The following is a 21,164-nucleotide window of genomic DNA, read 5'->3' as shown; positions in this document are numbered from 1 at the left end:
GCAGATGCTCCCCCCTGCCACCTTTCCTGGCCCCTCCGAAGGCTGGGCTACCAAAATGTCACTGGTTTGGGAGGAACCTGGAGCCAGTGAGGAAAACGCTGCTGCCCGTGACTCAGCAGGCTGCTGGGGAGGGCAGGCTGGTGCTGGGGTTTGCTGCAGCTCGCAGGGGCACAGCTCAGCTTGGTGGGGCTGAGTGGTGGTCCCAGCAGCACCCCAAAGCCCTTTCTTTCGGGGCTGTTGCCACCCTCAAGCAAAATCATGCAGCCCGGGGTTGCCTGACCCATGCAGAAGCCCTGTCTGCTGCAGAAGCCCAGCTGTTGATATTCTCAGCCTCTCCATCCAGCAGAAGTGCCAGTCCCATGCCCTGCTCCCCATGGGGCTGGATTTCCCACACCCAGGGCTACTGGGTCCATAATGGGAACAAAACTGGGCTGTGGCACTGCTGGACCTCTCAGTCCTACCCCAAAGCTGCTCACAAGGACACGGTGCCCAGCACAAAGTGCCACCAGGATGCCTGCAGCAACGAGCCTGCCAGAGATGGGCACAAGTACAGCAGGGAGCAGGCAGATCAGATCCACGCACACTCAGCAGCTTGGGAAGACGGCAGGGCTCTGGGCTGGCGAAATGCTCCCTGGGGCTTGCCTTCTGCTCAGAGCAGCCGAAGGCAAGGCAGACAGACTGCTGTAATGCCAGGTTATTTTTTGCAGAGGACAGCTTCAGGCCAGGGCAGAGACAGTCTCAGCGAGGGCACCGCAGCCAGGTGAAGGCAGAGGCACTAATCGACTCGGGACTGTATTTATTAGCGACTCGGGTGCAGGGATCACAGACTGCCCGGCACGCCTGGTGGCAGAGTCCTAAGTAGGTCACCACAGGGGGCTGAGCACCCCTGGTGATTCGGGGCACCCAGAGACCTCCTGGCACTGCATGGTCCCTCGCGGGGGATCACCAAGGAATCACTTTGCCTTCCCAGTTGAGCAGATTCCCGCTGTGCTTCTCGGAGAGGACGGGCAGCACGGAGAGCAGCCCCCGCACGCTCGTGTCCACCGTCAGGTCAGCCTGCAACGGGCACAAGTGAGGAGCAGGGCTGGGACCCCCCAACCCCTGCTGGGCACCCACCAGCCCCCAGGCAGCTCCTGCACATCCCCAGCAAGGTTCCTTCCACCCCGACTGGGGGAGAGAGCCGCGGGAGGCTCAGCCAACACCCACCTCCTGGGTGCCCATGTCGGTTTTCACCCAGCCGGGGTGAAGCGCCACGCAGAGGATCCCGGCCTCCCCGTAGGTCAGAGCCTGGCACTTGGTGAGCATGTTGAGGGCAGCCTGGAGGAGGAAGGGAGCACTGAGCAGCAGAAAGCACCCCACACCGGCCTCCACTCCCATCTCTGCTCCAAGGTGAGGGAGAAAAACCCAGTGCCAGGTCTGCAGGAGGTGGAGCACGGTGTGTGCATCCCCAAGGCGGGCAGGGACTGGACGTGGAGGTGCCTGGAGGACTCGGGCAGCAGCCAGCACACGTCCCTCGGGTGCTGCCCTGAGAGTAGGCTGGCAAAGGGCAGCTCGGACCCCCACCCAGCTCCTAGGCCCCGTCTCCCTACCTTGCTGCAGCGGTAGGAGATGACGGGCTTGAAGAAGGACTCGGACGTTTTCTGGATGGATCCCATGACGGTGGAGATGTTGATGATGGCTGCCTTGCTGCAGCTCAGTCCCTTCTCCGTGCTGTTTTGGGCAGCCTTCTTCAACAAGGGCAGGAAAGCCTGGGGAGAAGCAGCCTGCTGGGATGCCTGTGCCTCCTGCTAGCCCCACTGCAACCCAGCAGGTAAGGAGGAGCAGTGGGAAGCCAGGACAGCGTGGGGTGGGAGCACAGGCTGGAGCCGTCCCCTCCTTCCCACGGCCTTGGGAAATTTTGGGAAGCGCTCTGGGACCTCCACCATGACCACAGAGAGCAACGAGGCACGTGGCACAGGGAACAGGAGGAGGAGAGGCCAAGACAAACTCCCCCTCCGAGGTGGGCTCTGCCCCGAGCGTTACCTGGGCCATCAGCAGCGGCCCCACGGCGTTGGTCCTGTACGCCCTTATCATCTCCTCCGAGTCCACCGTCTCCAGCGACACCTGGGCATAGATGCCCGCGTTGTTTATCAGCAGGTTCAGGCCCGCGCCGTTCAGCTTCCCCTCCACGATCTTCGCTGCATCAGCAATAGCTGAGGGATTCGCAACATCTGCGGTGACAGAGAAAGGGCTTTCAGAGCTGGGGCTGACCCCGTTTCCCAATTTATTTCCAGTTCCTTTTGGGCCAGAGCAGCCTTGGGGTGGGTACTCCTGTTGGCAGCTCAGACTGGAGGTGCTGGGGCAGGACGGGTGACCAGCCTTGACCCAGGTGGCTGTGGACGACCAGATTTCGGCACGCTCCAGCTGCCCTGCGTTTACTGCAGTCCTAAAGCAGTGCCCATCCTGCTGCAGTCGCTCTCACTTGCAGTACGCCAGCCTGACAAATGCTCTGCTGCCAGGACAGCTCACAGCTGGCCACAGACAGGTCCATCTTTCTTCAAGATAACAGGACAGCTGGATTTAGTTCTGAATGCTCAGCATCCTTGAAATCTTTGTGTCCAGGGTCCACCCAAGGGGCTGAGGGGAGAGGATGGAGGTTAAGCTGCTGAGGAAGAGCGGGGCACCCAGGCTTACACAGCCTTTTCCATTTGTGGGCACCAGATGGTGCTGTGCACCCAGCCCATAGCACCCCAGCACCCACAAACCCCAAAGAGTCTCCTCAGCAATGTAGGGTGCAGAGGCAGAGCACACCTACCCAGCTTCACAAGAACCAGGTTTGGGTGTCTGGACGCCAGATCTCTCAGCTCCTGCGTAAAAAAAAAAAAAAAGATGGGAACAACTAGATGTGATACACAATCCCAGGGCACCAGCAACCAGCCACCTCAAGGGAAATATCTTCAGGACGTTACTGAGCACTTGCTGACGGCTGAATAAGGCACCCAGGGTTTTTCCAAGCTCCTCAAAGCTGTAACCATTTACTCAGAGCACAACACAAGCACACCTGCAAGGTACCGTGTCCACCCTCCCAAAGCCTGCTGCATCTGCATGCAAGAACCCAGCCAGAGCCACAGCACAGGATGACTGCACATTTATTATTAGGGACCAGCTCACCCAGGAAATGATGCACAGCAAACAGGCAAGGCCAGAAGCATCTCCCAGAGGCTGCTGGAAGTGTTAGAGGTGTGGGGATGACTGGGAGCGTGCATTCCTGCCATTCCTGACCTGGCAGCATCCTCATTGCTGCGGGTCACCAGCCCCACAAAGCCCCATCTTTGGCTTTCCCTGGCTTTCCAGGTGCTTTCAGCGGGGCTGAGTCTCCTTAGGGCCCAGCTGAACATCCAGGCCTGGCTGATGAACACAAAGGCACGAAAACCTTGGAGCATGCACCTAAAGCACCTTCACACAAGTACACACAGCCCTGTGTGAAGATGAGGAGGGAAGACAAACTACACAGCAAGCAGCATCTCCTCCCCCCTACAAAAAACCTGGGGCATGGCTCTGTCTTTTTATATCTAAGTGGTTTAATAGAGGTTATTGCAAACACCTGAGAAAACAGGTTTAAACCAGGGAGGTGTAGAACAAGGCAGGATCTCCAGAGACTTCTCCTTGCACTAAGAGGGGTCCAAGAGCTCGCTGGCCCCCAGCCCTTGCATCTTGCCATGTCCAGCATCTCTCAAAGGTCAGAGCACGTCCTGAGTGCCACAACAGACTAAAACAGCCAGAAGTTTGTGGAAGTCTTATCTGGAGCCAAACAGCACGGTAGCTGTGGACACTACATCTCACCTGCTCAACTAAAATGAAACCCTCTGCAAATTTTCACTGATTACTGTCACCAAACATAGAGGATTCAGAATCACTTTTCAAAAAGAATAAAATCCCAAATGAAATGTTCAGCTTTACGCTTCTTAGCAGCTCTCTGCTCTGAGCTTTCTTCAACTATAGCAGGTTCTAGACAACAGAAATCAAAGCACATTCAACATGTCCAAAATGATTACTTTTAGAGCTATGAAAAAACTCTCACAAACAAGCCCATAGAGAATGTTGCAGGGAAAACACAAAGGGGCAGCTCCTTGTGAGGGGACACTTCCCTGGGACTCATCCTGGGACCACATCCCAGGGCTGTGGAGTGGGAGTCACTGACCCGAGTGTCACCATCAGGCTCCACGTTCCCACATTCCCTCTGAGCACAGAAAATGATGGAAGATACTTCTCAGTGATTTGTGATGGCGATGGGCATTTTTCCTTCCCCTGCTGCTTTGCTCGGCTGCTGGCTTCAGCAGCTTCTCACCCCCAACATCTGCCACAAGGCTTTCCACAGCACCCTGCGGTGGGAGCAATGCACCCTGACCACCTGGGAGAAACGTGCTCCAGTCTGCCCTGCAAAAAGTCCTCTGATCTCAGCACTGCCCGAGCCCAGCAGGTGTAGGGAGGAGAACAGGACAAAAAGGGAAGCGCTGACCTGGCTCTGATGCATCTCGCTTGGGCACCAGCAGCAGGAGCTCTGCACCTGCAGCAGGGTGCCTTCTCCCCTGCCATTGCCCATGAGCCTGAACAGCACGGGCAGGGGGATCCCGACCACCTCGGGGGCTTTTTTGGGGTGGGATTTTTGCACCAAGCCCTGCAGGCAGCCAGGCGGTGAGGAGGGGCAGCGAAACAAACCAGCGGAGCAAACACCTCCCCTCCGGTATTTCAGCCTGGACAGCAAGGGGAGGAAAACAAGCACTGATTTTGTTGTTAGAAGGAAAGCTGTGTGTTTACAGATGCTCCCGTGACTTCCTGACGAAACAATGCATCTGACTTGCATTTTAGCGAATTGCAAAGCCTGGGCAGGAGGGTCCCGTGGCTGCTTTCGGACCCCAGGGACCACCGACCTTGATTTAAGCAGCACGGCGGCCGCTCATGCCCACGGCCCCCCGTGGCACAGGGGGGTTTTCCACCACCTTCACCTCCACCCACCACACTTCAGCCCACGGTGCAAGCCCTGAACCCAGCCCTACCCGCAGCGTGTCCCACCCTCCATGTCCCTTGGCCTGTCCCTTGGCCGGCCACGCACTGACCTGCGCCCGCGGCCCCTCGGGGTCCCGGCACGTCGCAAAGATCCATGCGGGCGGCCGAGGGCCCCCGAGCAGCTGCTTCACCAGCTCCAGCCCGATGCCCCGGTTGGAGCCGGTCAGCAGCACGGTGCGGGCCCGCAGCGCTGCCATGCCTGCCACAATGGCCCCCAGAGCCCCGCTGCGGGCCACTGGTGCTGGCCGGGGAGGGCCAGGCCTGGCGCCTCCCTCCTGGGGCCCAGCCGAGGCTGCTTGGGCCCACGGTGACCGGGAGCAAGCTGCCGTGCGTGAGAGCACCCTTGTGGTACTGGTTTTTGTTCCTTTTTGTTTTTTTTTTTCCTTCCCCACAAACGTACGCAAAATGCCTCTGGTGCCGGTAAATGCACCAGAGAATCGGTAACAAAAAGTAAGAAGCAGAAAGCCTCGCTAAGGACGTTGTGTAAGCAAAGGGCCCGTTCTCCCTTTTGCTGCCTCAGGCTGGGAGCAGGGTTACTCGCCTCCTCCGCACAGGCTGGGGATAAGGACAGAGGGGTGCAGGCACCCGGTCACGGAGAGCCACACCGGGGAGCAGGACTTCAGTGTCCCATCCCGTCCCGTCCCGTTGGGACTGCTCAGCTCCTCCTGGGTCCCCACATGCATGCCATTAAAGGGTTAGTGTGCCGGGCCCCGCGGGAGCTCGTCCCGAATCCAAGGAACTGAAGCCTGAGAAGAGGCGAGCTGCAAGCAGCTCTCATTGAACGCTTCCCAGTGTGGGCGTTGCTTGCCCCAATTCTGGGCTTCAAAGCAGGGGATTAGTGATTTTAGGCAACTTTGTCAGTTAAATGTTGTGAGGTGTCCACGAGGTTGTAAAGAGAAATGAAAAAGAACTGAAAGAAAGGAAAGAAAGTAAGGAAAGCAAAGAAAGGGAGGGAGGCAGGGAGGGAGAGAGGGAGGAAAAGCAAGAGAGAAAGAAAGAGAAAGAAAGAGAGAGACAGAGAAAGAAAGAAAGAAAGAAAGAAAGAAAGAAAGAAAGAAAGAAAGAAAGAAAGAAAGAAAGAAAGAAAGAAAGAAAGAAAGAAAGAAAGAAAGAAAGAAAGAAAAAGAAAGAGAGAAAGAGAGAAAGAAAGAAAAAGAAAGAGAGAAAGAAAGAGAGAAAGAGGGAAAGAGAGAAAGAGAAAGAAAGAGAGAAAGAAAAGAAAGAAAGAAAAGAAAGAAAGAAAGAGAGAAAGAGGGAAAGAGAGAAAGAGAAAGAAAGAGAGAAAGAAAGAGAGAAAGAAAAGAAAGAAAGAAAAGAAAGAAAGAAAAGAAAGAGAGAAAGAAAGAGAGAAAGAGGGAAAGAGAGAAAGAGAAAGAAAGAGAGAAAGAAAGAGAGAAAGAAAAGAAAGAAAGAAAAGAAAGAAAGAAAGAGAGAAAGAGGGAAAGAGAGAAAGAGAAAGAGAGAAAGAAAGAGAGAAAGAAAAGAAAGAAAGAAAAGAAAGAAAGAAAAGAAAGAGAGAAAGAAAGAGAGAAAGAGAGAAAGAAAGAGAAAGAAAGAGAAAGAGAGAGAGAAAGAGAGAGACAGACAGAAAGAAAGAAAGAAAGAAAGAAAGAAAGAAAGAAAGAAAGAAAGAAAGAAAAAGAGAGAAAGAAAGAGAGAAAGAAAGAAAAAGAAAGAGAGAAAGAAAGAGAGAAAGAGGGAAAGAGAGAAAGAGAAAGAAAGAGAGAAAGAAAGAGAGAAAGAAAAGGAAGGAAGGAAGGAAGGAAGGAAGGAAGGAAGGAAGGAAGGAAGGAAGGAAGGAAGGAAGGAAGGAAGGAAGGAAGGAAGGAAGGAAGGAAGGAAGGAAGGAAGGAAGGAAGGAAGGAAGGAAGATAACGTTTGGTAACTTTTTTTTTTGGTCACACATTTTCAAGTGCAGTGGTTTTATCTGTAACTTCCACCCATGTTGAAGCCTGTGGCTTGAGTGTGCTTTATAGGTGGTAGTAGCAAGCAGGACTACAGCTTTTTGCATACTCAGGCAAAGCTTGAGGAGGAGTCAAGAAGTAATCAACAAGACGACTGTTGCAAAAAAGTGGTGGGAAGCGTACCAGAAGGATCTTTAAAGCCCACACAAGTCTCCTGATTTGAATGAAATGGCAATCATTATGGGGTAGCTGTTACAGCATCTGCGTTACAATCTGTGTTACAACTTCACTTTTCTTTCTCATGTCAAAGCTCGTTTCTTTGTTCTTTTATTCATCAAGAACCATAGAATTACCTTCCACTCTGCCCCAGACCTCCCAAACTCCAAGCATGGGTTTTGTCCTGTGCCTTTCCGTGGGCCCACCTGCACAGAGAAGTCTTGCAGAGTGGTCACGGCATGTGCACCCATTGTCCGCTAATTAAACAGTAACATCCTGACTTGCTGATGGCACTTACATTTTACAATAGCTTGGAGAGATTCTGGGACCATTTTGGAACATATTCCTGTTTTCTGCATTCCAGCAGCCCTTGGTATTGTCCACGTGGTGTCCACAAGGAATGTCCCGTCCTGCTGCTGGGAGAGACATCCCTCACAAACAGGCCAGGAAACCAAGCCACCCCCTACAGAGAAAGGAATTCTCATCAATGTTTTTTTGTCAACGACACAGTTTGTAGATGATAAAAAAAATGAATTTCCTCAAGGGGTGAGAGGCCTTACAGAGAGATATTGATGGATTAGAGCTCTGGGCAATCACCAGCTGTGTAAAATTGAACAAGAACAAATGCTGGATTCTGCACCAGGGAAGGTGTAATCCTGAACGTACGTATAGACTGGGGGACAAGTAGCTGGACTCAGCCCTGCAGAATAGGATCTAGGCGGTTTGATTGATGAGTCAACAATAGGCTCTGGTGGCCATAGATCCGACCATATCCTGGGCTGCATTAAACACAGTCTGGCTAACTGGTCAAAAGATGGGGTTGTCCTACTATGCTCAGCATTGCTGTGGCCTCACTTCAGGTACTGTGCGCAGTTTGGGGCTCCACAGCGTAAGAAGGACATAAACGTATTAGAACGTGCCCACTGGTGGACAACAAAGATGGTAAAAGGTCTATAGTGGAAGATGTATGAGGAGCAGCTGAGGTGCCTTGGTTTGCTCAGCCCAGAGCAGAGCAGACCGAGGGGAGGCCTCATGGCCTCATGAGGGGAGCAGAGGGGCAGGCGCTGAGCTCTGCTCTCTGGGGACAGTGACAGGACCTGAGGGAACGGCATGGAGCTGGGACAGGGGACAGTCAGATCCAATATTAGGAAAAGGTTCTTCACCAAGGTGGTGGTTGGGCACTGGAACTGGCTCCCCAGGGAAGCAGTCATGACCCCAAGCTTGTCCGTGTTCAATAAGCATTTGGACAATGTTCTTGGATATTTGGTTATCTCTTAGGTTGCCCTGTGTGGAGTCAGGAGTTGGACTTGATGATCCTCGTGAGTCCTTTCCCACTTAGAAGAATCTATGATTCTGTGCCCTAAGGTCTGTCTTGCAGCTAGCCATGCTTGTGTACTTTTGCACAACCCCATCTTCCATATTCTGTCCCAGGAGCCCAAGCACTTGTCTTCTCCTAGGCATCTATTCAAGCTTCATTCCAGCAAGTGTTTGGCAAGGTCCACACAGTTCCACAGGCATATTTGCCATGGCTCTGGTAGGGAAGCCTTCGCTATAAACTTCTGTTCCCAAATATTTGCAGATGTGCTTCCTCGATCATTTACGTGAAAGGCTCCACACAACATAAGGAAAGTGCAGGATGGAGTTTTGCAGCTGGACACATCACAGCCCTGGAAAAGGCTGTCCATGCATGGCCCCTTGACGAGAGGGGGGAGACACAACCAAGCCTTTGCCTTCCTGCAGCCTGATGAGCATCACAGTGGGGTTGAGCAGGCCTCTCACAACCAGCTCAGCTGTGGTGGGGATGGCTGTTCGGGGCAGGAGGTGGTTGTGCCCTGCTAACATCCAGCAGCACTGAAGAATACTGGCTGCTGGGAAAACAGCAAGCTTATGAAACGGGGCCATGAGAATCCTTACCAGGACCTCCTCACTTTGCCTGGGAGCTGTACTTAAGCTTGGGTTCTCATCCTGAGCTTAAAAGCACAGTCTCTTCACAATGGGGTATCACTAGTCCTCTTCAGCCAACAAGAAAATGAGTCACATAGGCATGCCTTGCCCAGCTTCAGGATACAGGCAGTGGCAGGAGAAAGCCCCACCCCACCCCTTGATTAGTTTTTCATTCATCGCTATCTATTTACTCTTCTCCAAGTAAAGAATATGTGAAGACATGACCCTATACAATCTTGAACACATTGCGAAGCAAAAGGGCTTGATAAATAACAGCACATTTGTTGCTACTTACACGGTAGATTAAACATAATAAAGATAATTCTGCCGTGCCCTGTTCCCCAGGCTAACAAACAAAAGTGTATTTCCCAATACTTCTGTAAGTAGCGCAGTAATTGCCCTTTGTACAAACATCTGGATGGGTGTGAACACCACCAAGGCTGCAGTCACTGATAGTGGAGCAGCTGAGATCATGTGCTGGAAAGCTGCCTCTGACTCCTTCCAAGACAGAAAGATGGAAAGCATCTGTATGTGATATACGGCTGTCAGAGAGGCTATGGGACAGGTTATACAGCAGGGCCTTCCACCACTAGCACTGTTGGACTCTGGAGCAATTTATTAAAAATAATTGCTTTTGCTCATTGCAGGACTCAGACCATGCAAGAATGTCTCAGCACAAAGCTGTCCGAATCCCTGAGCCTGTCAAAGTCCCTTCCTCAGCTGAGCCTTGGGGACAGCAGCACTTGTGATGAAGCTCCATTGCCAGCCTGACAAAGCTGTTTTTTTTTCTTCTGTGCAGGTTTGCTCCAGGCTGGACTTCGACCCCCAGAGAAGCAGTGCTTGTTTAGACTTCAGTGGTCAATAATCCAGTGTGGGGCCCCAGAGCAAAGTCAACATTATAACATAACAGCTGTAAAACAGCCGAAAGCTTCAAAAACAACATGACACAGCAGAAATAGGAGATTTAAAAGGTTATATTTTATTTCTGGTGTTATCTGGTTCTGAGTCACGACGGAGGTTTCTAGCATGCTGCGTGGCAATGATGCAGAAGAGGAAAACCAGAGTAAGTCTTACACAAAGTGGAAGAGCACTGCACTCCTCTGCAAACAGTGTGTATCAGCAAGTATAGCTGTGGTCTGTGGTCATAAAAAGAAAGTGAAAATAGAGAAAAGGGCATTGAAAAGAACTATTGGGGCTGGAAAGCCAATCCCACAAACTGGTAGGTGTGCTGAGGCAGGGGGGAATTGACAAAAGCTTCAGTGAGAGATCAGCCTAAGACAAAACTCGTGCGGGGAGACAGCTGGAAAATCCAGAGATTTGTGCTGGTGGTGAGCAGCAGAGGAATTTTGCACCAAGAAGATGGAAAGTACGGCCCTAGATGGCTAGCAAAGCAGGAACAGGATGCTGGTGCAGAAAGTAGTATGGGGCTACAAAAAGGGGAATTATCATGAAAGAAAAGCTACAAAAAGCAGAAGAGAGAAGGCAAAAGTCTAGTCTTGGTAGTGACGAGATTGTCTTCGTAAGTGAATGAATGAAATGTATGAGTGCCTAACAAGGTGGTGTTGTACCTGTATGCAAAGATTTATGAACAGCAGCAGCAGAACTAAACAAAAAAGTTATCAGGGAACATTTGTCCCAAGGTCCAGAAAGGCAAATGTTGGATATTGCCTGATGACAAACATTATTTTTTATTCCATGTGCTACACAGGACACTGTGTTTGTGTGCATTTCTTACATATCGTTTGGGTTTTATCTCAAGATTTACCCCAAGCAAGCAAAATAGTAAATTTTACTCAAAGGAGGTGGAAGCAGGTGCAGGTATGCTAACAGAGCTTGCTGCAGCAGCAGAAGGTGGCTGGGGCTGCTCCAGGATACAGGGAGAAGTTTATGCCCGATCCAGCTGGAAAAGAAAGCCTATTAAAAGGACTGATTATCTTCTGCTGAGATGCTGAGGTAGGATGTGCAAAATTCAGCTCTCTCACAGACATGTGCATGGCAATGGTATTTCAACACCACCACAGCAGAAACTGAGAATTTCTGTCTGAGCTTGGCAAAAATTAAGTGGAGTTTTCCATTGTGATTTGTGGCATGCCTGTACTTGCTAATCCTGTCCTTAAAACAGTTACTGCTGCACGGGTTCTTGGTAAACAGGCCTTTTGGAAAAGGAAAACTCAATGTTTTATTTACAATTAATGTTTAACACATCTGGGAAATAATTGATCACACTGCCAATAAGAGTATTTCTCAATGGCCTGAAGTCCACATCTGGATGAGGTCCAAGCTGATTTAACAAAAAACACACGTCTGTCTTGTTCTGGATTAAAACGTGCTGTGACAGCCTGAGCCAAGCCTGGGGGAAAGCCTGGTGAGAGCAGGCTAGGAGCAGAAGACGCAGTCTCTTGTGGGTCTGGACCATCGTGCCCTCCATTAAGCTGCCCAAACGTGAGTGCTGGCACAGGGGATGTGGGAGATGAATGAGGCAGGGCAGGACTACCTGCCTTGGTGGCACCATGTGGCCGGCCCAAGGGGCAGAGGGGTCCCTGGGGTGCAACGCTGGCACAGCAGAACTTTGCAGTAGTTTTGGCAGTGTGGCTGGGAGGAAGCGGGTCTGGTTGACACTGCTGCCAAGAAAACCTGTGGGAGAAGAAAACGTGGCAGCAGTGTTTGTGGCTCCCATGCTGCCCATCTACCCAGCAGCCTGTGCCCATGGCTCTGGGACTGAGTGCTCAAAAGCAAGGGGCTGCCACGGGAAATGTCTTCACCTGCAGTGGAGCTGGGTGCGGTGACACTGGAGGGGATGGGAACACACGGTGTGCACCCACATCAGTCCCAGAACTGCCAATCTGTAACGCCTCACTTGAGGAACTGGGCAGCACTGGGCTTCACTGGTGGTAGTGCAGAGCCATCTGTGCCCCACTGCTAGGAGTGATGTAGGCCAAGGGGCTTTCTCCAAGACATTTATCTTTGCAGGAGAATACCCTCGGCAACCGAGCCCTTCGTAGCCCTGTTGCAAAAGATCTGCTCAACTGGTGGAAAATGGAAAGAAAGAGGAAGTGAACAAGAAAAGAAAAGAGGCTGGAGGATTCAGCAGTAAACGTTTTTAGCCACTTCTGACCCATTGCCCTGTAGGACTTCAGAAAGCCCAGATGGTCTGAAGGACTTCTGCACAACTTTGCAGGCCATGCTCACTCAGCCCAAATACCAAGGTGCTGCCACTGGTGACGAAGCACAGAGAAAGGTCCGGAGAGGTCACCTGTTGACAGGACGTTAGCCTTTTATTCCACAACCTTCTGAAGAGAATGGCTTTACGGAACAAAATCCACACACAGGATTTGGATGATGACTGCAAAGTCCAACAAGTGCACGAGGCAGAGAGATGGGCAAGCATTTGCAATAATCAGGCTGTTAATCAATGACTTCCTCTTTAATCCTGAAAACAAACTAGAAGTTGTGAAATGCAGGGACACAATACGCAATAACATGATTTAATCTGCAAAGTGACAAGGCTGAGAGTGGAAGTCCTGACAACAGCAATGGCTCCAGAATGGCCAAAGTGGTGGGATGGTCACTTAGATTAGTGCACTGCGAGGCAGCATCCAAAGTGCATGAAGAGCAAAGTGGTGACCTGCAGGCTGTGCAGGGTCCACCTCCTTCTGCAAGCGGGCCATGCTGAATTTCCTCCACAGGGCCTGAATGGGACAATCAGCGATGGGGCATTTGCTTGGAAGACAGAGGAGAGCAGTGAAAATCAGCTCGTGGCCATGTGAGGCATGACCTGACAGAGGTAACCAAGGGAAGGGGAATGAGACCAGCCTGTTTCAGTTGTTCCATGGCTACAATCTGCAAAGTCCATCTAGCCTGAAGGATGCTTGTGAAGATGATCTGTACCTGACCCATGGGGTATCCATCCTGTATCCCTCCCACTTGTTTCCTCTCTCCTCACCCAGCACCCACCCTCCTGGAAAGGGTGGCCATGAGTTACTGGGTTATGGGGCCACGTTTCACCAGAAAACCAGTTTGCCATAAAAAGCTGACTGGTTTTGGCCCTTCAGTAAGGAGAGATGGCTCCCAGCCAGGAACTGTGTCCTATAGAGTTCAAAGAGACGGAGAGATTGCACCTAGAGCCAAGGGTTTGTGCAAGCCCCGTGTGGGTGGGGTGGCAGCTCGACACACTATAAGAAGCATTAGGGAACTGAACAAACAATGAACGCTGGAGCAGAGGCAAGAGAAGCAATATGGGAGAGCTTCGTGTCCGCTCCGTTCTGGTGACTGGAGCCAACCGAGGAATCGGCCTGGGGTTAGTCCGGCACCTGCTGGGGCTGCCAAACCCACCCGAGTGGGTCTTTGCAGCCTGCCGGGACCCCAAGGGACAGCAAGCACAGGTGAGGCTGGTGGTGGTGGGGGGCAGCAGGGCAGGGCAGTGCCTGGTGCAGGAGCAGTCCCGTGGTGCGAATAGGGGATGTGTGAGGGTCTCCATCATGGGGTTGCAGCCCTGAGCCCAGTCCAGGGGCACAGAAAGCTGGGGTAGGATGACCATGGGATGAGCTGTGCCTGGGGTGCCCAGGGCTCCTCGGAGCCAGGCAGGGAGCTTCTGCTGCTGGGGCAGGTGATGGCCATGGTGGGCAGGGCGAGACACGTGGCTTGTGGGGTGTGCGGGATGCGCAGAGACCTGTCCACAGGGAGCGGGTTGGCAGAGCAGGGTGCTGGGTGTGAGGCGGTGCTGGATCAAAGCCGAGCCTCTGTGCAGCCAGCCCTGCCTCTTTGTGCCCACGTTGTGCCGTCTCTTTCAGGAGCTGCAGAACTTGGCTTCCAAGCACCCCAACCTGGTCATCATCCCACTCGGTAGGTGCCCAGGCTGTGCCCTGAGGCTGAGGGTCCCTTGCCTGGGCTCCCTGCTCTTGCCTGGGCTCTCTGCTCTCCCTCTCCACCACACCCCCGGGGTGGGGGCTCCATCTCCCTGCACCACGCATGGTGGCAGCTGCTGAGGGGATCGGGTGCTCACTTCCCCGCCTTGGCCCCGCAGAAGTCACCGAGCCCGCCAGCATCAAGGCGGCTGCAGCCAGCATCGGGGAGCGCCTCAAGGACTCGGGTCTCAACCTCCTCATCAACAATGCTGGCATGCTGGTTTACAAGACACTTGACACCGAGACACAGGAGGACATGGCCCAGGTGTACGCCACCAACACCATTGGGCCCCTGCTGCTGAGCCAGGTGAGGCCCCCACCACAGCTCCAGGAACATCCCTGCCCCTTGGATCTCCCAGGGGGACGGAAAGGGCCGGTGGGACAGGGCCCCTGCTGGGTCTTTGACCTCATGACAAGCCCAACACACTTCAGGTCTTACTCTGGCCTCCTGATGCAAGAAGCAGGTGCCCAAAGTAGTCCTGGAAATGCTGAGCACAGTGAACGCTTTCTGGTTTGACTACGGTGGGCAGCAGGCTGAGGGCTCTGGCACTTTGGAGCCTGGGGCCCCTCCACTGGGAATGATCAGAGTGCAGAGGTGTGGGACCATGTGAAAGAGCAGAACCTCACGTTTTGAGCCAGAGGGAAGCAGAATTTACCCATTGACTTAGTGCTGAGCACTGATGGGTGACTAAGTGCTATTGTGGTCTGCCCAAAGAGGTTACGGAGTGTCCCTCCATGGAAATATTCAGAAGTCACTTGGACATGGTCCTGGACTACTGGCTCTAGGTGGCTTGAGTAGTAGGATTGGTCCAGATGACCACCAAAGATCGCTGCCTCCCACAACAATATTGTAATTCTGGGGTTCTGATGTGACCTTCTATGTAAGGAACTAATTCTCTCAATGAACCTCTTTTGTGCATGCTCCTCCTGCCCCTTCTCACAGGAATTCCTACCCCTGCTGAAGAAGGCTGCCCAAGGGAGCCCAGGCTCCGGGCTGAGCTGCAGCAAGGCAGCCATCATCAACATTTCCAGCGTTGGCGGTTCTATCAAGGAAGTCCATATGTGGAAATCTGCACAATGTGTCTCGTATCGCTGCAGCAAGGTATGTGCAGTGCTGGGCACGAACCCAACCTTCTTTTTTTAACCAAAGCCTGCATAAGCCCTCCAGAGTCATCTCCAGCAGTTCCTGTAATAGCCTCCAGCTTGGCTGAGCTCCAGTTGGTCACTGGTTCCCTCTCAAGGCACATCCCTGTGCCTGGTCCCAGACCTATTCGAGAGGATCTTCATAGGACAGAGCTGCTGCAGGGAACTGGTCCTGCCTGCCCCGGCTGTGGGGTCTGCATGTGTCCCCTCCCCACCCTGATCCCTGCGGTGTCTCCTTGCAGGCTGCTCTGAACATGCTCACCAAGTGCCAGTCCTTGGGCTATCGGGAACACGGCATCCTCTGTGCTGTTTTTCATCCTGGCTGGGTACAGACGGACATGGGGAACACAGCTGGAGACAAGGTAGGAGCTTTACTATGGTGGGTCCATCCAAGCCCCTGTGCTGGTTTTCCATGGGAGGCTGTTGTCACCCTGAGCTACATGTTTTTCTCTGCCCCTGCAGCCCCCTGTGACAGTAGATGAGAGCGTAGGAGGGATGCTAAAGGTGATCTCCTCCCTCTCTGAGAAGGACACCGGGACCTTCCTGGACTGGGAAGGGAAAGTAGTGCCCTGGTGAGATGCTGGCACAGCCTCATGCCCGGATCCTGGCAGCGGCCCCTCTGCTGCTGCCCAACCTCCCCCACATCCTCAATAAACCCTTTTCTTAAAACAGTAGTGTTGCTCTATCTGTCTGTGCACTCGACAGGCTCTGCCGCACGTTGTGAGTCTGTGGAGTTGGGCTCCCCAGAGCTGGGGGCCACATGGGTGATTTGGGAGCACAAGATTCACCCACCGAAAGGTCCCAGTGGGTGCCCAGGCAGCTGAGGGCACAGAGCAACTGGTGGTCGGTGCAGGCAGTTGGGGTGCAGGGCACTGTGCAGCCACACATCGGGTGGGGGCCCGCAGCAGCAGAGGACCCAGCACCGCTGCCCCTTCCCTGCACAGCATGGTGGTACCTGCCCTGTCCCCACATTGATCTTCACCCGGACGGGATGGCTTGCCACACAAAAGAGTCCCTTGTCCCTGAGCTCTGCAGCCAGACACCTGGTCACCATGTTCTGGGCAGCCTGGAAGAGGCACGGCCATGCCAGCACCACACTGGGCTCAGGGAGCTGGGTACACATGGGTGGGAGGGGGGCATTTTGCAGCTGAAGGGCTGTGGAGGTGGGAAATGGGCTTTGCCCTGCTGTGGAGCATGGGCACAGCCTGGGCTGGTGCTCTGCGTGCTCACCCTTGGAGGACCAGGCTGGGGATGGGTGGCCTGGGGTGGGTGGGGGGGTCCCATGAGCTCCCCTCCATGGTCCCCAGTGCCTCCCCTGGCTCCTCACCTTGCTGGCATGGTACGGGTACATGGGGGCCTCCAGCACCTCAAGGCACAGCCCGATGGAGCCCACTTTGGAGGACACGTTGACGATCGCGGCCCTGCTGCAGCTCAGCCCTGTTTTCTGTGCACTTTTACCACCCTAGAATCAGAGGTGGAGCGGAGTTTTGACTCACGACATGCAATCCAGAAGTCATCTAGGTTGGAAAAGACCTTCAGGATCATCACATCCAACTGTCAACCAGACCCAACCTGACCGATTCAAGTCCCATCACTAAAACATGATCCTTAGTGCCACGACCCTATGTCTCTTAAATACCTCCTGGGATGGGAAATCTACCACTTCCCTGGGAAGCCCATTTCAAACCTTGGGCAACTTCCCAGCCACTCCTCCCCAGGCCTGTACCACTGCACGGGGTTGTTGAGACCCACACATAGCACCCGACACTTGCTCTTGTTGGATGTCTTGAGGTTGGACTTGGTCCATCAACCCAGCCTGTCCGGATCCCTCTGCAGAGCCTCCCTGCCCTCATGGAGTTTGACAGTGCCACCTACCTTGGTGTCACCTGTGAACTTAGAGAGGGCGCACTCCATCCCCTCCTCCTGATCACTGCAAAAATTATGGAACAAAACTGGCCCCAAGAATGAGCCCTGGGGAATGCCAGTGGTGACCGGCCACCGGCTGGTTTTAACCCCATTCCCTGGGAGCCTTTGAGCCAGTTTTGCAGCCAGCGAGCCATACACCTGCCTGAGCCCTGAGCCACCAGCTTCTCCAGGAGAATACTGTGGGAGATGGTGGCAAATACATGACTAGAATCCAGGTAAACAACATCCACAACTTTGCCCTCATCAGCTATTTTTCTCCCTGCACAGACTGACCACAGCTTGGCAGTCCTCCTGTGTTGCCTGCCCCTTTTTCCAAAGTCCGTAGACTCTCTTTTCCTTCCTAAGTTCCAGAAGAAGCTCTCTGGTCAGCCAGGGTGGCCTTCTCCCCCAGTGGCTCCACCGTTGGTGCTTTGGGATGTCCTCCTGTGCATTTAACATTACATTCTTGAAGAAAGCCCAACCTCCCTGGACCCCTTTGCCTCTCAGAACCACCTCCCGGGGGACTCTGTCAGCCAGGTCTCTAAATTGGCCAAAGTCTGCCCTCTGGAAATCAAAGGGCAATCCCAAGCACAAATACAGGCAACAAGAGCCAGCAATGTGCGCTTGCAGCCCTCTCTATTCTGCTCTTGTGAAGACCCCACCTGGAGCCCTGCATTCAGGTCTGGAGCCCCCAGCACAAGAAGGGCATGGAAGTATTAGATCAAGTCCAGAGGTGGGCCACAAAGATGATCAAGGAGCTGGGGCACCTCTCCTATGAAGACAGGCTGAAGGAGTTGGGGTTGTTCAGCCCAGAGACAAGAAGGTTCTGAGGAGACCTTATAGAGGCCTTTAGTACCTAAAGGGGGACTACAGGAAAGCTGGGGAGGGACTCTTTATGGGACAAGGAGTAATTGCTCTAAACTAAAAGAGGATAGGTTTAGATTAGATATAAGGAAGAAATTCTTTACTATGAGGGTGGTAAGGCACTGGAACAGGTTGCCCAGAGAAGCTATGGATGCCCCATTTCTGGAAATGTTGGATGGGGCTTTGAACAACCTGTTCTAGTGGGAGGTGTCCCTGCCCATGGCAGGGGGGTTGAAATCAAATGATCATTAAGGTCCCTTCCAACCCAAATCATTCTGATTTTATGTTCTTCTAACTCCCTTCCTAACTTCACTAGGGATCAAAAACGCTGTCATTTTGATCACTGTGCCCAAGATAACCTCCAACCATCCCGTCACCGACAAGTCCTTGCCTGTTTGCAAATCACAGGTCAAGTGGGGCACCTTCCCCAATTGGCTCCCTCACCGTCTGAGTCTTCTGTCACCCACCCTTATCCTTTTTAGGTAAGTTCTGTGTCCCTGTGTGTTCTTTATGGCTTTCTCACTTTCTCCATATGTCGTTTTGCACTGGAAAATGACCTCGAACAGATACCTCTAGAGCAAACACTGACCTTCTACACACCTTACAAGCAGAGTTTGCCATAAAAAGCAAAGTGATTTTTGTTTGTTAGTAAGGAGAGATGGCTCCCAGCCAAGAACTGTGTCCTAGAGAGTTCAAAGAGCTGGAGAGATTGCACCTAGAGCCAAGGGTTTGTGCAAGCCCCGTGTGGGTGGGGTGGCAGCTCGACACACTATAAGAAGCATTAGGGAAGTGAAGAAACAATGAACGTTGGAGCAGAGGCAGGAGAAGCAATATGGGAGAGCTTCGTGTCCGCTCCGTTCTGGTGACTGGAGCCAACCGAGGAATCGGCCTGGGGTTAGTCCGGCACCTGCTGGGGCTGCCAAACCCACCCGAGTGGGTCTTTGCAGCCTGCCGGGACCCCAAGGGACAGCGAGCACAGGTGAGGCTGGTGGTGGTGGGGGACAGCAGGGCAGGGCAGCGCCCGGTGCAAGGCAGGATTGTGTGAGGGTCTCTGTCATGGGGCTGCAGCCCTGAGCCCAGTCCAGGGGCACAGAAAGCTGGGGTAAGACAACCACGGGATGAGCTGTGCCTGGGGTGCCCAGGGCTCCTTGGAGCTGGGCAGGGAGCTTCTGCTGCTGGGGCAGGTGATGGCCATGGTGGGCAGGGAGAAACGTGTGGTGTGTGGAGGGAACAGGACACTGGATGTGTGGCAGTGCTGGGACAAGGCTGAGCCTCTGTGCAGCTGGTCCTGCCTCTCCATGCCCACATCATCCTGTCTCTTTCAGGAGCTGCAGAACTTGGCTTCCAAGCACCCCAACCTGGTCATCGTCCCGCTCGGTAAATGCTGCAGCTATGCCCTGCAGATGAGGGTCCCTTGCCTGGGCTCCCTGCTCTGCCCACACCACTGTGGCCCCCAGCACCATGCGTGGTGGCAGTCCCTGATGGGATCGGGTGCTCACCTCCTCACCTTGGCCCCGCAGAAGTCACCGAGCCCGCCAGCATCAAGGCGGCTGCAGCCAGCGTCGGGGAGCGCCTCAAGGACTCGGGTCTCAACCTCCTCATCAACAATGCCGCGATTGGAAATAACAGTTCTCTTGACAACGTGACACAGGAGGACTTGGCCCAGATGTACGCCACCAACACCATTGGGCCCCTGCTGCTGAGCCAGGTGAGGCCCCCACCACAGCTCCAGGAACATCCCTGCCCCTTGGATCTCCCAGGGGGACGGACAGGGCCGGTGGGACAGGGCCCAGCTCCGCTCTTGTGCTGGTGACGGGCCCGGCACTCCCGAGCTGCCACAAGAAGCTGGTGGAACCGACTGGGGCTGGTGCTGAGGGGCAGGGGGAAGAGGAAGGCGGCTGCTGGCGGTGCTGGTGGCGGCGCTGCCCGCTGTGGAAGGAGCCGGTCCTCTCCCCTGCATTGCCTCTGTGTGGACCCCCCGCTTCTCCTCTCCTCACAGGCGTTCCTGCCCCTGCTGAAGAAGGCTGCCCAGGGGAGCCCGGGCTCAGGGCTGAGCTGCAGCAAGGCAGCCATCATCAACATGTCCAGCTATGCTGGCTCCATTCAGGACGTCTATGTCTGGGAGTACGGACAAGCTATTTCATATCGCTGCAGCAAGGTACTGCTGGGCACGAACCAGGACATTTTCGCTTTTGAAGGATCTTGCACACCTCCCAGCCTTCCCCTCAGTCCCTGCAACTCTCACCGTGGCGGCTGAGCCCCAGTCAGTCACTGTTTTCCTGCCATGGCACATTCCTGTGCCTGCTCCCTGGCCAGGCCACAGAAAGCCTTGTCAGGACAGGTTCTTGCCTGGGCTGGGCATCTGCATGGGGAGAGTGCTGTGGGGTCTGCATGTGTCCCTGTCTTCTTCTCCACCCTGATCCCTGCGGTGTCTCCTTGCAGGCTGCTCTGAACATGCTCACCAAGTGCCAGTCCTTGGGCTACCGGGAACACGGCATCCTCTGTGCTGCTTTCCATCCTGGCTGGGTACAGACGGACATGGGGAGCTCAGCTGAAGTGAAGGTAGGAGCTTTACCACAGCGGATCCATCCGAGCCCCTGTGCTGGTTTTCCATGGGAGGCTGTTGTCACCCCGAGCTACATGTTTTTCTCTGCCCCTGCAGGCCCCCGTGACAGTAGATGAGAGCGTAGGAGGGATGCTGAAGGTGATGTCCTCCCTCTCTGAGAAGGACACCGGGACCTTCCTGGACTGGGAAGGGAAAGTTCTGCCCTGGTGAGGCGCTGGCCCAGCCTCATGCCCGGATCCTGGCAGTGGTCCCTTTGCTGCTACACTGAGTTGTGCCTGTGTCTTAATAAACTCATATCTGTAAGAAATAACAGCACTGTGTGAGCCTTCTTGTTGCTTGCCTTTTAACTACCATTGCGACAGTCTTCACTAATGCTTTGGGAGAATTTCTCGGAGTTATTTTGCAAGTAATTGAGCTCGGTTGGTCGGATTGGCAGATTTCTGACTAGGGACCTGGCCACCATCCTGGTAGGGTTTTGTGCCTGGGCACAGAGGCTTCTACCCCTGGTTCTCTATAGTCCCTCATCTCCCAGGTGTCTTGCAGGAACATTAGCAAGACTGCATCTTCATAATACATCTATACCAGGTGTGCCATGAAAAGAGAGGCTTGTGTTGTGTGTAACACCAGTTTGCCTCCCCAAGGAGAAGCACCACTAGATTCCGAGTTTCTTTT

The 21,164-nt window shown here is 53.7% G+C and overlaps 3 protein-coding genes across 6 annotated transcripts in view; 2 read left to right on the top strand and 1 right to left on the bottom strand.

Annotated features, from left to right (window-relative positions):
• Positions 1–779: 779 nt before the first annotated feature.
• On the bottom strand, positions 780–5,385 carry LOC137862047 (C-signal-like). Its single transcript, XM_068693696.1, has 6 exons — positions 5,097–5,385; positions 2,795–2,846; positions 2,023–2,210; positions 1,590–1,748; positions 1,207–1,317; positions 780–1,056 (listed from the first exon to the last, which is right to left on the bottom strand). Exons 1-6 carry the CDS (start codon positions 5,241–5,243, stop codon positions 943–945), a joined length of 771 nt encoding a protein of 256 aa, XP_068549797.1. The 5' UTR covers positions 5,244–5,385; the 3' UTR covers positions 780–942.
• Positions 5,386–11,396: 6,011 nt separating this feature from the next.
• On the top strand, positions 11,397–15,831 carry LOC137862001 (C-signal-like). Of its 3 annotated transcripts, none has more exons than XM_068693622.1 (7): positions 11,397–11,552; positions 12,081–12,894; positions 13,901–13,952; positions 14,134–14,321; positions 14,958–15,116; positions 15,400–15,519; positions 15,620–15,831. In XM_068693622.1, exons 4-7 carry the CDS (start codon positions 14,229–14,231, stop codon positions 15,731–15,733), a joined length of 486 nt encoding a protein of 161 aa, XP_068549723.1. In that variant the 5' UTR covers positions 11,397–11,552; positions 12,081–12,894; positions 13,901–13,952; positions 14,134–14,228; the 3' UTR covers positions 15,734–15,831. The 3 variants fall into 3 exon arrangements, with proteins under 3 accessions (XP_068549723.1, XP_068549724.1, XP_068549722.1); XM_068693623.1 differs by having other exon boundaries at positions 11,408–11,552; positions 12,797–12,894; XM_068693621.1 differs by lacking the exons at positions 11,397–11,552; positions 12,081–12,894 and adding an exon at positions 13,266–13,492.
• Positions 15,832–18,696: 2,865 nt separating this feature from the next.
• LOC137862000 (C-signal-like) overlaps positions 18,697–21,164 on the top strand; it is a 176,021-nt gene continuing 173,553 nt past the window's right edge. The window contains exons 1-6 of one of the 2 annotated variants that reach the window (XM_068693619.1): positions 18,698–18,905; positions 19,252–19,303; positions 19,447–19,634; positions 19,926–20,084; positions 20,369–20,488; positions 20,589–20,802. In XM_068693619.1, coding sequence (XP_068549720.1) covers positions 18,759–18,905; positions 19,252–19,303; positions 19,447–19,634; positions 19,926–20,084; positions 20,369–20,488; positions 20,589–20,702 — 780 coding nt within the window. In that variant the 5' untranslated portion in view covers positions 18,698–18,758 and the 3' untranslated portion in view covers positions 20,703–20,802. Of the gene's footprint in view, positions 18,906–19,251; positions 19,304–19,446; positions 19,635–19,925; positions 20,085–20,368; positions 20,489–20,588; positions 20,803–21,164 lie in introns of those variants that run through there. The other variant, XM_068693620.1, reaches the window with a different exon arrangement.

The sequence above is a fragment of the Anas acuta genome, chromosome 10 (genome assembly GCF_963932015.1).
Source record: "Anas acuta chromosome 10, bAnaAcu1.1, whole genome shotgun sequence".
In the NCBI taxonomy this organism is placed as follows: domain Eukaryota; kingdom Metazoa; phylum Chordata; class Aves; order Anseriformes; family Anatidae; genus Anas; species Anas acuta.
This window is presented reverse-complemented; position numbering and strand designations above follow the sequence as displayed.

What these genes read in the sequence shown, in the direction of transcription:
- LOC137862047 (XM_068693696.1), bottom strand. Translation starts at nt 5,243, where the DNA reads ATGGCAGCGCTGCGGGCCCGCACCGTGCTGCTGACCGGCTCCAACCGG. An exon ending in TCTCCTACCGCTGCAGCAAG is followed by an intron (nt 1,318 to 1,589) that starts GTAGGGAGACGG and finishes TTCCTCCTCCAG; the next exon opens with GCTGCCCTCAACATGCTCAC. An exon ending in CCGACATGGGCACCCAGGAG is followed by an intron (nt 1,057 to 1,206) that starts GTGGGTGTTGGC and finishes TGCCCGTTGCAG; the next exon opens with GCTGACCTGACGGTGGACAC.
- LOC137862001 (XM_068693621.1), top strand. Translation starts at nt 13,346, where the DNA reads ATGGGAGAGCTTCGTGTCCGCTCCGTTCTGGTGACTGGAGCCAACCGA. An exon ending in CCTGGTCATCATCCCACTCG is followed by an intron (nt 13,953 to 14,133) that starts GTAGGTGCCCAG and finishes TTGGCCCCGCAG; the next exon opens with AAGTCACCGAGCCCGCCAGC. An exon ending in GGCCCCTGCTGCTGAGCCAG is followed by an intron (nt 14,322 to 14,957) that starts GTGAGGCCCCCA and finishes CCCTTCTCACAG; the next exon opens with GAATTCCTACCCCTGCTGAA.